This window comes from Chrysemys picta, chromosome 4 (assembly GCF_011386835.1).
Source record: "Chrysemys picta bellii isolate R12L10 chromosome 4, ASM1138683v2, whole genome shotgun sequence".
In the NCBI taxonomy this organism is placed as follows: Eukaryota; Metazoa; Chordata; order Testudines; family Emydidae; genus Chrysemys; species Chrysemys picta.
In genome coordinates this window covers 135,866,923-135,882,392 of record NC_088794.1, presented here as the reverse complement: position 1 = coordinate 135,882,392, position 15,470 = coordinate 135,866,923, and the positions used below count along the sequence as shown (strand labels likewise).

At 39.3% G+C, this 15,470-nt stretch overlaps 1 protein-coding gene across 46 annotated transcripts in view; it reads left to right on the top strand.

Annotated features, from left to right (window-relative positions):
• Positions 1-15,470, top strand: part of PPP1R13B (protein phosphatase 1 regulatory subunit 13B) — a 107,682-nt gene that overhangs the window by 46,660 nt on the left and 45,552 nt on the right. For 42 of the 46 annotated variants that reach the window (XR_010600784.1, XR_010600785.1, XR_010600782.1 and 39 more), the window contains 2 exons: positions 1,616-1,735; positions 7,563-7,630. Coding sequence is in view for 37 of the 46 variants with exons in the window: in XM_065593703.1 (XP_065449775.1) it covers positions 1,616-1,735; positions 7,563-7,630 (188 nt within the window). In the remaining 9 variants the exon portion in view is untranslated. The remainder of the gene's footprint in view (positions 1-1,615; positions 1,736-7,562; positions 7,631-15,470) is intronic. The other 4 variants (XM_065593695.1, XM_065593692.1, XM_065593691.1 and 1 more) reach the window with 1 other exon arrangement.

Sequence of the window (15,470 nt, the reverse complement as noted above, 5' to 3'; positions counted from 1 at the left end):
GTAATCTACTGTCTTAGAGTGGTAGCACATAACTAAATTCTTAGGGGTGAATTATCATTATACATGTGTATTATACATGACTTTAGTCTGGTGGACTTCATTGGAAGTCTTATGGTTCAGACTGAGTGTGATGCTTTCATAACAGGCACAGAAAACCCAATCGGCAAAGGAGAGCAGAGTTGGAAGGTTTAACTATCTGAAAAGGGTGTAGGTGAGGGATAATTCCTGGCAAAATTTAAATGTCACCGTGCCTCAGTGGGTCACAACTGAGAATACTAAATTCAGGACAAACTGCTGAGAAATAGGGCAGACACACCCCAAAACTGGTGGTTATTCTTCCATAAGATATACCAACCCAGCAACAAAACTTTTGTCTCACCACCCTGGCAACAAAAAGTCAGAAATGTAGCCTCCTTAGGTTTTCCAGTCCTGGATTCAACATCCAGACACTAGACTTAATGATGAGTGGTTATTTAAAACCAATTTTATCAATCAAAGATTTCTTCTGATCCCAAAGGACCAGCCATATACCCAGGTCAATATATAACTCAGATCTTACCCAGTAATCTTGCTGTTGCCAATCTTTTTAAATATGTAATATCTAAAGGTTTATTTATAAGAGAAAAGAAAGAGGTGAGAGTTTAAATTGGTTAAAGGAATCAAATACATACAATAATTGCAAAGTTCTTGGATCAAGTTTCAAGTAGTGATGGCATGAACTGCTTGCTTGTTAAGTCTCTGGTTGCTTCCAAATGATTGGAAGGTCCTTAGTCCCTTGGTTAGAATGCTCCCATTAGTATAAATCCATAATCCAGAGATCATAGCAGGGAAGAGGCAAAATGGAGATGTTTCCAAGGCCTTTTATAGCTTCTCCTATGTTGAGGGAAACTCGTTGTTCCAGGCAGAGTCCTCAGCACAGTTTCTGGAAAAGTACAGGCACACAAGATGGAGTTCAGTACCACATGATGTAGTCACATGCCCTTGCATGCTTCAATGAGTCATTACCCATATTCTAGCTAAAATGTTCTCAGGAAAGTCCATCAGGTGTGGATAAACTTCTTTCATGGTCTGTTGTGTTCGTTGATGGGATGTCAATCTAGGTATTCCCTTCACAATGCGCTGGCTAGACTGGATGCAAATATCTTGTGGGTTTATCCAAGAGCAAACACATTTTAAATAGTTATACACCAAAATTCATAATTTCAGATACAAAAATGATGCATGCATACAAATAGGATAAACAGTGGTAGCAACAGTGATTTACATGGTCATGTTTTAGTCATATAATGTCACAGAAGGTGATGGAGAATTCCTGGCAAAACTTAAACGTGTGCATAGTAGGATTATAAACTTTGAAATTTATGTAGGTGGTTGTACTATCTAAAATTACGTCACTATTGTTATGTAATTTATTATTATTTTAATAGTATGTTAATATGCTGTTGCAGTTATTTTTTTCCTGTTTCTGCTTTTATTTTGAATTAGTTTTCTACATGCTGAGTTGTCAGATGACTGCTTGAATGCCAAAAAGGCACCCACATTTAGAAGCATTTTTTTTTAATGTTACTTTGTAAGAAGTTGCTGGACTCAGAAATATAATATTCTATACTTTCAGAACGCCATATACCCTTTGATCACATGATGTATGACCATCTACAGAAGTGGGGACCCCGCAGGGAAGAAGTGAAATTTTTTCTTCGGCATGAGGAATCTCCAGCTGAAAGCAATGAACAGAGTAAGTACACTTACCTTACACCGATAATAACTGGTGCTGGAGGGGGGATGGGCAGCAGCGTGTGGCTTGGGACCCCCGCTGGTATTGGGGAGGGGCGGGGCCAGCAGGCTCCCTACCTGGCTCTGTGCCTCACACCCCAGCAGCAGCAGATTTTGGGTGCGGGAGGGGTCAAGGGGTTGGGGCATGTGAGGGGGTGAGGCAGGCTCTGGGCGGCGCTTATCTGGGGGGCTCTCCAGAAGCAGTGACATCCCCCTCACTCAGCTCCTAGGCGGAGGCATGGCCAGGCAGCTCTGCGTGCTGCCTCCGCCTGCAGGCACCCCCTTTCTCCCCCCTTCCCCCCGCAGCTCCCATTTCCTGGCCAATGGGAGCCGCAAAGCTGGCGCTCTGGGCAGAGGCAGAGCTCCCTGGCCACTCCTCTGCTTAGGACCTGAGCGAGGGGGATATTGCCGCTTCCAGGGAGCCTCACAGGTAAGCGCCTCCCAGAGCCCGCCTCACCCCATCCTGTGTCCGAACCCCCCGCCCCCTCCCACACCCAAACTCTGCTGCTGCTGGGGAGGGAGGGTGAGTGGAAGCGCGGTGGCCCGAGACTGCCCCTGCAGCAGCTGGTGTGACTTGCACAGGGGCTGCCTGGACTGCCCCCGGGCCAGGCGCACCAGCCACTGCAGAAGTCACAGAGGTCACGCAACTTGACAAACTCACTGCCTTAATAACTAAAGCTCATTAATCAAATTGCTTTATAGAATTATTTACAGGAATGCATTAAAATTGTTAGCATTTGTCACAGTTCAGGGCAGCTGTACTTGTATTCCCTCTCATGGTCCAGTAAGGGCACCCACTCTTAGGCTTCTGGCTCCCCAGTCATCACCTTTCTTGGACAGAGACATATGTCACCCTCATTAGGAGGAAGGGAATCTCCAGGCTGCAAGTTCCATGCCTACACTGTGAATTCCCAGCAAATCAGACTGCCTTGCCTTCTTCTTAGAGGCTATAAACAGCACAGTTGCCCTCAGTTAAGTTACCACATAGCTCTTTCTAAGCAATTTTTTCTTAAGATAAAAGCATTACAGAGAAGACATATTAAAAACAATAAAAGAATCCACATGCATGGTGATAAGGTTACCAGAGATCACCCCAACACCCACAAAGGCTCTGGCAGGTGAACAATCCTTCAGACCCCACCAAGGGGGTTTTCTGTGATCACAAGTCCATCACAACTGTTAGCTCACAACAAGCACACTGGGAAGAGGTAATTCGTAAACAATGAGTTTCTTCTGCTCAGGGCCCTAGCTTCAAAAGGCTGGATTTTTGCATAACTTGAGGTGTTACATGTGCATATCCCTCCCCTTAGAGATTTCTTGGGAAACCCACTTCATTTTAAAAGTTTGCATTGTTTCAAATAGTCCTTTGACGCTCATAACACTTACCAGGGTTTACATTAGTCAGGTCTCCTCTAAGACATATAATCCCATATAATATGTAAACATTTACATTTTTAATACAATGAAGGTTTAACTTAATTCAGTAAAGTATGTTCAAGATATTGCAGGAAATCGCCATAGCGGCCACAACACTGTATTAGCCTAATATAATACATAATTATTCATACACTTTATTGATGCACATTGTATAATTTTATAAAATGTGTTGCCAAAAGGCTTATTTGACCATGGCTTTGAAAGTGTTCACCAGGAAATATTAACTTCCCCTCACTTATGTGCTGTTTGAGCATGGAATAGCATATTTAGTATAAATGCCCCTAATGCTAAATGTAAGAAATGAACAAAAAATGTATGTCCCCTTTTTTCCATAGTATGAAATTGACTGTTACATTAAAAAGGCTCCCCCTCCCATTCCTGCAGTATATAAGAATAGTGTTCGTATAGGAATTATTGACTATCCATTGATTTATTTTTCTTCTGCGATATATTTATTCTGTTAATGTGTTAAGTGTTATGTTTGGCACTCCTGACTAATTAAAAAAAACAAAAACTCATTGCCTCTGGACTTTGAACACTTCCATCTGATGTAGGAGTTTTAGTCACAGATTAGAATTTGTTTACATTTTTAATTCTTTTGTTTTTCTACTTAAAATTTCAATGACTGAGCGTGATAACTTTTTACACCACTTTGTTAGATTGGAAATGTCTTTTAAAATTAATGTTCATTTCCTAAATGTATTATTTCAGTTTGTCACAAATGCAGAATTATTCATTTTATTCCAAAATATATCCTGGGAATTCTTTTTTGTATTATACCAGCTATTAACAGTGGTAATCTAAAACTCAAGAGAGGGAGGTCATTTAGGGGTGAGGGCAGTAAAGTGGAGAACTAGAATAACAAAAATCAGAATTCCACTGGAAAGTGACTTTATTTTATTAAAATTCACTCTCAAAAACAAATGAAGCTAGAAAACTGCCAACATTCAGTTATTCAAGCATGCATTTAACTTGGCTTTAAAAGGAATATTATTGCTTAAAATAAATTTAGTATATAAATTCAGCATCCTTTTTTCTGCTAATTCACATTCAAAGACTCCTAAAAATTCATTACTTTCCTAATATTTCTCCATGTAAGCAATTACTCTAGTTCCCATAAGGATATTATGCAGCTGTGGTGGGAGGGGAGGTGTTTCCCCAAGACACACTCTATAAGGAAGTGATTCATGTGATCAAAAAGTTTGAGAATCCCTGCCTTAAATACCTTTCCACAGTCATGAATGTCCCTCTCTGAACTATCCCCTTCAGGAGTTTCCTGGTGATAGCCAGATACCCTGTAGCCACTGGCAGGGGTGCTGGAACAATTTGTACAGTGGGGGTGCCAGTGAACCAAACTGTAAACCCTGTATATGATGGAAACCACTTCAAGTCAGGGGGTGTGGCACCAATGGCTGCTGGAGCTTCCAAGAGCGGAACAGGTGTCTATTAGTGGCAACAGGCAGCACTGCAACTTGCAATATCAGCTACACACTATAGTACCTAGTGTGGCTGATAGCTGTGGAATTATTGATCAGGCTCAGGTGTACCGGCTCCTAGTGACCAGCTGCCTCCGCTTAGGCTCTTTGTTTTGCTTCACTTGACTATTCACACTTCTGCAGTAGCAACCTAGCTGGAGAAGTACACTTCTTCCAATAATCCTTGAGACAATTAACTTCTGTTCTCCTGTCTTTTCTGTAGAATTGTATCTTGCACAAATTTCTCACTTTCTTGTTCTCTTTTTTTACTGTACGGTTACAGGTTAGCTGCTGAAATCACATTTTCTCCATTAAAACCAATAAAGGGGATTCCTAAGCATTTCACTTTTGCTTGTTCTAATATTATTATTATTATTATTATTATTATTATAAATATATTGATCTTAATTTTTTTTTCACTCTTTTGGCAGAAAATCTGATCAGAATAGTTATGGACACTAATCCACCTCCCTGTAACTTGCATGCTTTGGTGCCGGAAATGGCATAAATGAGTTTCAAATGTTTCACTCCAGAACTAGTTAGAATGCTGAATGCCTTTTCTGTCATTACAACAGAACACAAGTACCACGTATCAAAAGACAGAGGAGAAGTGAGAAACAATTACACTTGCCTCTTATGAGGACAGCTTAACAGAAAAATATGTTTTGCTTTATTTCGTAAAGCAGTTTTTTTGTTCCTTTTGATACTGATCCAGAAATGATGATGGGTATGCAAGGCTTAAAGCAGTTTTTATATTAAAGGCAAGGTCCCTTGTTTTACTTCCCTGAAAGAGGGCACTGTGCTTCTCCAAGCAAATGACTTTGATCCGAGAGAGAGAGAGAGATTAAAATCTATTTTGCAAAATATCCCTGACAGACTCCTCTACTACTTCATCTAGCTATATTTAAAAAAAAAATGGAGTAGCAATTTCTATCAAGAAAACCCTATCGTCTACTTGACTTTTAGAAAGAAGCTTTCTATTGAAGAGTGTAGTATTAAATCAGAAGAACCTTAAGGGATTTAATAGAATCTATTTTCTCTGATCAAACAGAGATGGATCATAGTTAATTTACAAGAAAACTTTGAGATTGTACTTGTATATGTGCTCACTGTGTCATGGTCAATTAATCTGTCCTGAAGGCTATGAAGGAATCACCAATTGAGATGCCTATTGGTATGTTCAGGCTGTTTTGACTCAATTCAATTAATTTGACCATCTCTAACAAGTAACTTTTTCTTACGTCTCAGCTTAGTCTTGATTGCTTTAATTAATTCTCCCTTTGAACCTTTTTTGGTTGTTCCATATGTAAAGTTTTCTAAAGGAGGTATTTTTTGGCTCATTAGTTTTACAACAGTGGGGAGGAACCTGAAGCATAGATGATGGTTTAGATTACTAAAAGTGGCCCAGGTTTAGTCCCTACACTAACTTTTACCTTATGCACTAAGGGATATTGCTCTACATATATTTGAGTCATGATCAGACTTAAAATTGAGATACTGACCATTTGTGGTCATAGAAATTAAATCAATGTTTCTATTCTATTGATGCCATAGCCAAGTTCCAACAGACATAGTTACCCTGTCCACCAAAATTATTTCTATAGTTTCAGTGGAATAAGGGATTCCCACTACCTCTCTTGAAAACTGTAGAATATAGTAGTACAGAAAGGCTCGTTGATTTTTGACAGTAGGTGAAGTTCAGTAGTGCATGAAGGGATGTCAGTACATACTGATTTGTATACACTGTAAAGTGCTTAACCATCCTCTGTGATTTAAAGTGCAATATAAATGTATATGTTTTAAACATGGCCTGGAGTTTTACGTACATGGAAAACATGCTTGCCCTTTCTAAATCAGGCATGCAAGTCGTCTAAATCAACCATGGTAAGATTAATCAAGCTTTATATTAAGGAACTTTGCAAGGCATCTGGGAAACGGCCTCTAATATATACATTTGCAATGTACTCAGCCAGAACTACTGTTTCATGTGGGCACAGAAATATGAGGTTTTAGCAGTCAAACTGTGACAACATGATGCTCAGTTCACTGACTTTAGTACTATAACACTATTTCTTGGATGTTTGTGGCAACAAAACTTGTTTGAGGCAGAAAAACACAGAACCGACCATTACAGATCTTAATACAGTCAGGCCATGAAGTCAACATTTTCTACTTTTGCTGACTCTGCCACCTACAAAGAGTAACCTAATGCCAAAGGTTTGGATTCATATAGTAGGAATTGGCAGAATTGACAGTGAAAGGAAACTTTATGTGCTCACAACCAAGAGGAATAGTTCCGTGTTAAAATGAATATTGGCAACAACTAAAGCAGTCAATCTATTCTTTTGATAAACCTGTCTTGTCAAATAGTTCATATGTAGCCTCTTTTTAATGGCATTGGAATCTTATTGTAAAAAGACAAAACAAAACAAAACTTGATACTGTAATAAATAGTGATATATATGGGCTGGTTTGTAGAGGATTAGAAAGAATATTTTAAGTAACTCTTAATTTTACAAATCACTTCAGTATTGGTGTGAAAAAAGCTCAGTGCTGTTTGGCTGAGCTTCAAGTAAACTTGATTAACTACCCATTGTATTAAAAACAATAACACCTGCTCCCTCGCCTCCCAAAAGAAGAAAAACCCTTAATAATATATCAATTTTTTAATTGCTTTTGATTTTTTTTTACCAAATGACAAATATAATGTAGTTATTGTAGTTTGTAAGGAAGGAAATTAAACTTACAAAAAGCTGATTTGTTAAAGAGTGATTGTAATTTGTACAGATATAGTTGTTGTTTTACAGTGAAAACCTTCTGAATTAAAAACAAACCAACCCCCCCCCCTTGCTAATGAGATTGATACTTTATTTTTAGGTGGGCGTCAGACCCAAAATCAGAGAAATGGAATAAATATACCTGTGGAGAAACGTACAGAGAATGGGGTATGTAACAAAGATAAATACAGTGTGTTTATTTGCAAATTGCCATTATTTTAAAATTTAACACCATCTGTTAAATTCATCTCTTCTGGCTGGGAACTGGAAGAAAGATACTTAAGATTCAATATTGTATTTTTGAAAGGGAATGGGAGAGTACAGTTTAACTCTTAGAACATAGAGAATTGCTTGTCCTCCAGAAAATTTAATCTTCTCCCCAATCTCACAAAAGCAGCCCAATGTCCTGCCAACTGCTGACTGTGTCCTTTTGGTTTCCTGCCTCTCCTCCCCTGCCTGTTTGATAAAGAACCACCCAGATTACTATGAGAAAGTGGTGTCCCTCAGCACCACCTAGTCAAACATCTGTTCTCACATGAACTTCCTCTCTACTGCTGGTTCCTGATTTAGCAATCATTAGGGGCCTGTCAAAATTGAAGCATATATCATTGGATTAGGTGCCTTTTTAGACTGCGGTGAAGTAGGTTGAGTTTCCCTGCTAGCTGAGAGTTTTGACATGCTGTATTTTACAGCCACTTCTATTTATTGTTTTATGCCTTGTAACAGTGGATTGGTTTTTTGTTTGTTTTGTTTTATGCCTTTGTTTAGCTTAGTAAAACTTCAAAGTACATTTCTACTTTGAAAGGTCTCTCACACATAATTAGCATTGTGGAGATTCCCTGTTTGATTCCCTGATCCTGTATTTTCCACTCCATGCATCTGATGAAGTGGGTTTAGCCTAGTAAAACTTCAAAGTACATTTCTACTTTGAAAGGTCTCTCACACATAATTAGCATTGTGGAGATTCCCTGTTTGATTCCCTGATCCTGTATTTTCCACTCCATGCATCTGATGAAGTGGGTTCTAGCCCACGAAAGCTTATGCCCAAATAAATTTGTTAGTCTCTAAGGTGCCCCAAGAATTCCGCATTGTTTTTGCTGATACAGACTAATATGGCTACCACTCTGAAACCTGTTCCTGTTTGTTGTGTTTCAGTTATTTCCACATTTAAACTTCCTATTTTCAAGTAAAAATAAGGCTTTTCTAACCCCCAGGCCTAAAAAACTCAAACCTGGGACCTGAAATCACTGGTACATAGGACTGGAAAGGAACTTCTGGATCGTCAAGTCCAGTCCTATATTGCCACAGGCAACCCATGTCATACAATCCCATTCATAAATTTATCAAGCTCCATCAAAATTAGTTAGGTTGTTTGCCTCCATTACTGCAATTGGAAGGTTGGTCCAGAACCTCACTCCGCTGACGGTTAGAAAAATTCTTCTAATTTCCAGCCTAAATTTATTCATAGCCAGTTTATGCCCATATGTTTTTGTGCCAACATTGTCCTTTAGCTTAAATAGGGTGTGTGTGTGCGCGCGTGTGCGCGTGTGTACACGATACCCCCTCAGCCTTTGTTTTGCTAGGCTAAACAAGCCAGGCTCTTTTAGTCTCATCTGATAAGACAGGCCCTCCATTCCCTAATTCTTCTACTAGCTCATCTCTGCACCTGTTCCAGTTAGAATGAATCTTTCTTGGACATGAATGACTGTAATTGTACACAATATAACATCTTAATAATGCCTTATATGATGGCATTAATACTTCCCTGTTTTTACTGGAAATCCCTCACCTTACCTTGATGCCTCACTGTGATCCTGGAATTGACTAATAGACTGCGGTCTTTCTACCCCTTGTCATTTCTGACTGATCAGCCATCATCTTATAGTAAAAATTCTTACTATTAATTTGTAAGGGTGTGATCTTGCCAGCTTCTTGCCTTCTTATGCATCTTCTACATCAAAGAAAATTCTTCAGGGCATGTTCTGCTCTCATTTATACCTATGCCATCCCATTACGTTCATTGTGGTAGTATAGATATAGTTGGTCCTGCAATTGCACCTTCTTCAACATTGTACTGAAGACACAAAAATGAATAGAATCCTGCTATAGGCACCTAAGATGTATGTGCACTTTTAAAGACGGCCGAAAAGCCTCCATTCATTTTTTTGTTATTATTCAGGCACACAGTAGGTCTTACGATTTTAGCAGCTGTTTTGTGCATTGATGTTCTCCACAGGGACACAGTGGAAGAAAATTTTCCTCCAGCCACCAAACAGCTATTGATCATGGGGCTACAATTCCCCCCCCCCCGCCCCGTTCTTTTGGAGGCTCCAGCTGACAGAGCCTCTGCTATGCTGCTCCATCTCCCTGCTTCAACCTCTTTGGTGATAGCACACAGAGGAAACAGCCCCATGGTGTGCAAGGGATGCATAGCTCCTATATAGCTCCCCAAATCCTGCCCTCCGTATGCAGGAACACCACACTAGTTCCACATCATCTGGTACCTCCTATGCCCCTGAAAGCAGAGAGTCACACATATAATTTTCCCTTTAATCACCATCTGTTGACAGTGTTAAAGTTGAAGAAAGTATGGCTTTGTGTCCTATTTAGCATGCAGATGTTAATTTTACATTTATGACTCAGGTTCATAACATGATAAATGGTTGATTTAAGTTTTTGTAAAAATTTTCAGGTCAGTATTTAAAAATAATAATAATTAATAATAAATAAATAATCAAACTCCTGCTTTTAGCCACAAAGGAAGAATTTATAATGAGCTGTTTAAACTCATCTGAAACATGGCAATTTGTGTTTGAATTCAAAATTTCCCATCTATAAGCACTAAATCCCATTGACATTAAGGGGTTAAACAGATTTAAGTTCTTGTGATGTGTATATATAAAAATACACATGCTAATGATAGGAATAATGCAAGTTCCGAGAAGCACAGAAAACTAATATTCTGTTTGTGACAAGTTTCAAACTGGAGGGGGAGGAGGGAAAGACGTGGTTTCAGGCTCAAGGATTTAATAGGCTTATTCTTACATAATGCATTAGGCTTATTCGTTGTTGTTGGAATGCTGAATATTGTACTGCTCTAGAATAAATACAATACAATGGAACACTGAAGAAGCTTACAAAACTTAGTTAGCAAATTTTCTATAATCAGGTATATTTTTACTGTACTCTTATTGTGTTAACATTATTGAAATATTGATTTTGCCAAATGTAATTAACTGCAGAAAGCTGAAAGTGTGACTGATGCATAGAAAGCTGTGTAGTAGGATAAAAATGTTTATCTTGGTGTTTAAATCAATACTGCTGGATGAAATCACAGTAAATCTGTTTTATTAGAATTCAGCTTGAGTAATTGTATGGTATTAGTCATGTGTGCAATTGCTTTTCTGTTCTGGGAAGCTCTCTCTGTTTGCATGATCACTACTTTAAAATCACCACTACTGATGATCAAAAGTCAGGAGGAAAACTACTGTTCGATTTTTATCAGATTATTTTCAAAAGGGAGACTTTTATATTAGAGTAGAGCAAGTCTCCTCAAAAGGTTAAACATACATTGCTATAAAAGCAATATTTATCATCCATAAGAATGAAACAAGGTCTGTGTGAGGTAGCATTTGTTGTCAGGTTCTTTCTAGGTACCAGAGACTGAGTAGAGGTTCTCATGGCCTGGCTTTTGTTTCCAATCTTACCAACTTTTCCTCCTTGGAGGAGAGAATTGCACTGTTCTCATGATGTGACTTCTCCCCGTCCCTATGGAGAATAGATTCATACATCTAGATTTCTTCCCCTTGCCTGGAGCATGGGGAAGAGGGTAGCTTCTCAAGATCAGTTTTTCTTTCCTCTGTAAAATACCAAATTTCCAGATTCCCCAGTGGAAAATTGTATTCCTGAATTGAACTGAAGATTAATATTTTTAATTATATGATGAGACTTTTTGCCTTCTTGCCAACATTATGAACAACATTGGAAAACACTGCTGTTTCTGTTATTTTAGTTTGTTGATGTGGCCATTGTTATGAGAGGATGGAACAAATCAAAGTTTCAACTATCGGGGTATAGCTGTGTTAGTCTGTAGCCACAAAAACAACAAGGAGTCCGGTGGCACTTTAAAGACTAACAGATTTATTTGGGCATAAGCTTTCGTGGGTAAAAAAACACTTCTTCAGATGCATGGAGTGAAAACTGTTGGGAGTGGACTACATCCACCCTGATCGAATTGGCCCTGTCAACACTGGTTCTCCATCTGTGAGGTAACTCCCTTCTCTTCATGTGTTATTATATAATGCCTGCATCTGTAATTTTCACTCCATATGTCTGAAGAAGTGGGTTTTTTTAACCCAGGAAAGCTTATGCCCAAATAAACCTGTTAGTCTTTAAGGTGCCACCGGACTCCTTGTTGTTTTTTCAAATCAACCTTCAAAAGGTTAAATTGTATAAAATAGCTATCTTGAGAACATGACTAAGACAAAGCAGAGCCAAAAAGTCCTAATTAGTGTAATAATGACTTTTTCCAAATTTGCCATTTGAGAAGGTGTATGGCTGTCATAGGACTTAAGTCATGTTATGAACGGAATGTTTCTTTATAGCTGGCTTGGCTGGTAGATAATCTTGTCTTTCAAAATCTCACTTCCTAAATTTTTGAGATGGGCCACTCTCATTAGGGCCCTACCAAATTCACAGCTATGAAAAACGCATCACGGACCGTGATATCTGGTCTCCCCCCGTGAAATCTGGTCTTTTTTGTGCTTTTACCCTATACTATACAGATTTCATGAGGAGACCAGTGTTTCTCAAATTGGGGGTCCTGACCCAAAAGGGAGTTGCAGGGGAGTCGCAGTATTGCCAGCCTTACTTCTGCATTGCTGCCAGAGATGGTGACTGTTGGTCAGGTGCCAAGCTCTGAGGGCAGTGCCCTGCCAGTAGCAGCACAGAAGTTAGGGTGGCAGTACCATACCATGCTGTCCTGCTGTGCTGCTGCTGGCGGTGGCTCTGCCTTCAACGTTGGGCTCCCAGCCAGCAGCCACCACACTCCAGCTGCCCAGTTCTGAAGGCAGTGCCACTGCCAGCAGCAGTAAGGGTAGAAGTACTGCAACCCCCCTTACAATAATCTTGCGACACACAGAACTGCTTTTTGGGTCAGGATCCCTGAAATTACAACACTGAAATTTCACATTTAAATAGCTGAAATCATGAAATTTACAATTTTTAAAATCCCATGACCATGAAATTGACCAAAATGGACCGTGAATTTGCTAGGGCCATCCTCATGATGGATCTAGCTTCTGGAACAGGGATGAGTATTGGACGTGCTACCAGGACAGCCTTGATTTTTCTTGGCTCAAGGGAGACTTACAGGTAGCAAAGTTTGAAAACCAATGTTTTAGAGCAGAAGGGAGTAATCCTTATTCTGCTGCTGAATAACATTCACACTGATGAGTAGCAGCTTCTCTTTCCCTCTCACTCATATACATGAGCCAGTTTTGTCAAGATTTTTATATCCTAGTAGTCCATTTGCTTTATATTAGTGTTTTCCACTGTTGCTTTATATTAGTGGTTTCAAAACAATGGTCTGTGGAGAGCTGATTGCTCATATGGTGCCAGCTGCTTCTACGGGTATCCAAGCTCTTCATTGCAAATTGTCTGGAAACAGTGAGGAAGAGCAATAATAGCTGAATCCACTAGGGGCCACTGGTAACACAGGAGAGGAAATGAGCCACCAGTGGGACTGGAGTTTCTGTCTGCCAGGAGGAAAGGTAGCTGGGGAGCAGAAAGAAGAGGACCAGGTGTCCGGGTATGTCCAAGTGAGAAGAGAGCCAAATGCATCTTGGAGGTACATGGTGAGAGGAGAAAGGGGCCAAGCACAAAAGATCATGGTGGAGGGAAGCTGTGGCGGGGGGTGGGAGAGGGGAAGCTAGAAGAAAGGCAGAATAAAGGTAGGTTAGTGTGATTAACATATCAAAAAGGACAAAATGTTGATAAGGTTAAATACAGATTAAAAATACTTTTTTTTTCATGTAGGCGATTACTGCAGTTGTACAGGGATGCTGTGATGACATGAGTGGGACTGGAAGTGGCACCTGAGACAGTCTATTTGTTAAGAAGTGGCACCCACTTAAAAAAAAATCCCCGCTCTTCATCCTAACTCAGAATTTTTTGACATGGCAGCTTTCTCTAAGAAGAGGAAAGGAAGGCAGTGTATAGGTTATAGAGTAGGTCTCTCTACAGTTTATTTTGTTTTTCTTAATGCTAGAACTCTCTCCTAGTTTGGAGAAGGGAGACGAGCTCAATAAGCTTTCTCTTGGATGTATACTGGGAAGAACTTCTGCTACCAGGCAGCGTGGGACAGAACTTGAGGCTGATCTTACCTTCCCTAAGGGTTTTGGAGTCCTTCTAGGCAAATCACATTAGTTTCAGTCTAGGAGAATCTCAAGCAAAACAGGAAACTCTATTTTCCTACCAACTGGAAGTTAGATTCCTTTAAGCTTCCCTAGTCTGGAAACTTCAACCAGGAGATACAAATGGGAATTGATAGTATCTTTTAGTAGGTAGATAACGAAAGTTTTTGTTTTTGAATTTTGACTGCTGTCTGGTGAATGGGTTATTGTAGTTTGTACCAACATCCTGACAAGTAGGTTGGTTCAAATACTCTAGTGTGAGGAGGATGGAATAATCAACCCAGTAGCTTCAGACTGGGAGAGCATGTCTGTTTTCAGATAGTAAAATAGTTTTTCCCTTCTAAGTTTATGTAGGCACAGAAGCAGCTATTCTTAGTATTTGATTTGACAGAGGGGAACATTAGAACTAAATCTAGATCTCCTAGATCATCTCTCCTTATGGAATTTCCTATTCATCCTTCTGTTGGTAGTGAGGGGAGTGAAAGGGTTGCCGCTCTGAAGAAGCAGCAGCAGCTGCAGTAAAGTTAGCCCTCAAGTCGCTAATACACCAGAGACCAGGGCCATACATGAATGCTGAAAACTCTGGGAACTGAGAGAGCTTATGGACAGAAAATGAGACCGTAATTTAGAATTCTACCCTGGTCTACCAGGGTGCTTTTTGCTGCTGTAATTTCCAATATTTTATCACTTTAAAAAAAATAAATTGTTTGCTGAGCCACTTTAACTTATTGTAAGAGAGATGCTCTATTGTGGCTTCTTAAATGACAATGAAATTTAGGTTGATTTAGCATAATAGTATGTAAATCTTTAAATATATGTACAGCTATATAGCTTTACATTAATGCATGCAAATATGTCAAGTGATTTAAACCTAAGGATAGGACTTCATATGCAGCAGGATTTAAAAACAAAAATACTAGAAGCATTGTGGTGATATAATCCTGAAAACAATCTGTCTGTAACCTATAATTTTGTTGAAATGTTCCTGCTTAAAATGATAGCATAAACAAATGAAGTTACTGTCTGAAAAAATATGTTGTCTTTTCAGGCCGATTCTAAAACTAGTGTAGGTGTGGGAGGAAGAAAAATAGTTACTATTTCTAGCATAAAGAAATACATTCTTTTATTTCCTTAAGCTACAGCTTTCCAGAAGATATCTTAGATCTTAAATAGGAATTAAATCTAAATATAGATAGTAGTAATCCAAATAATAGTTCACTATATGTGTTACTTCCCACCCACACATACTTTTTTCTCCTCATTTATCAGGAATTTTTGTAAACCTAATTTGGAAAATTAAAAAATGGTGTAACTGTTTACTGAGCATAGGCTAGAGGTAATCCAGTCTGGAGAACTGTTATATATAACTTAGTAGAAATGAGCTGCTGTCAATGCCTATTATGAGACTTGTGAAATTTTAGATCTTCAAGTATATGTCCTTATGGGTGCTCCATGTTTGGTATGCCTGTGCCCATGTGCCTTCAATTGGAGAGTTTCATCAGATTGTCCATGGGTTCCCTGCATGCTTCTTATACATCCTTGTGCTCCACACACTGGGTATGTAGGGAGGGGCATACGCACTGCTGCTCCAGTTC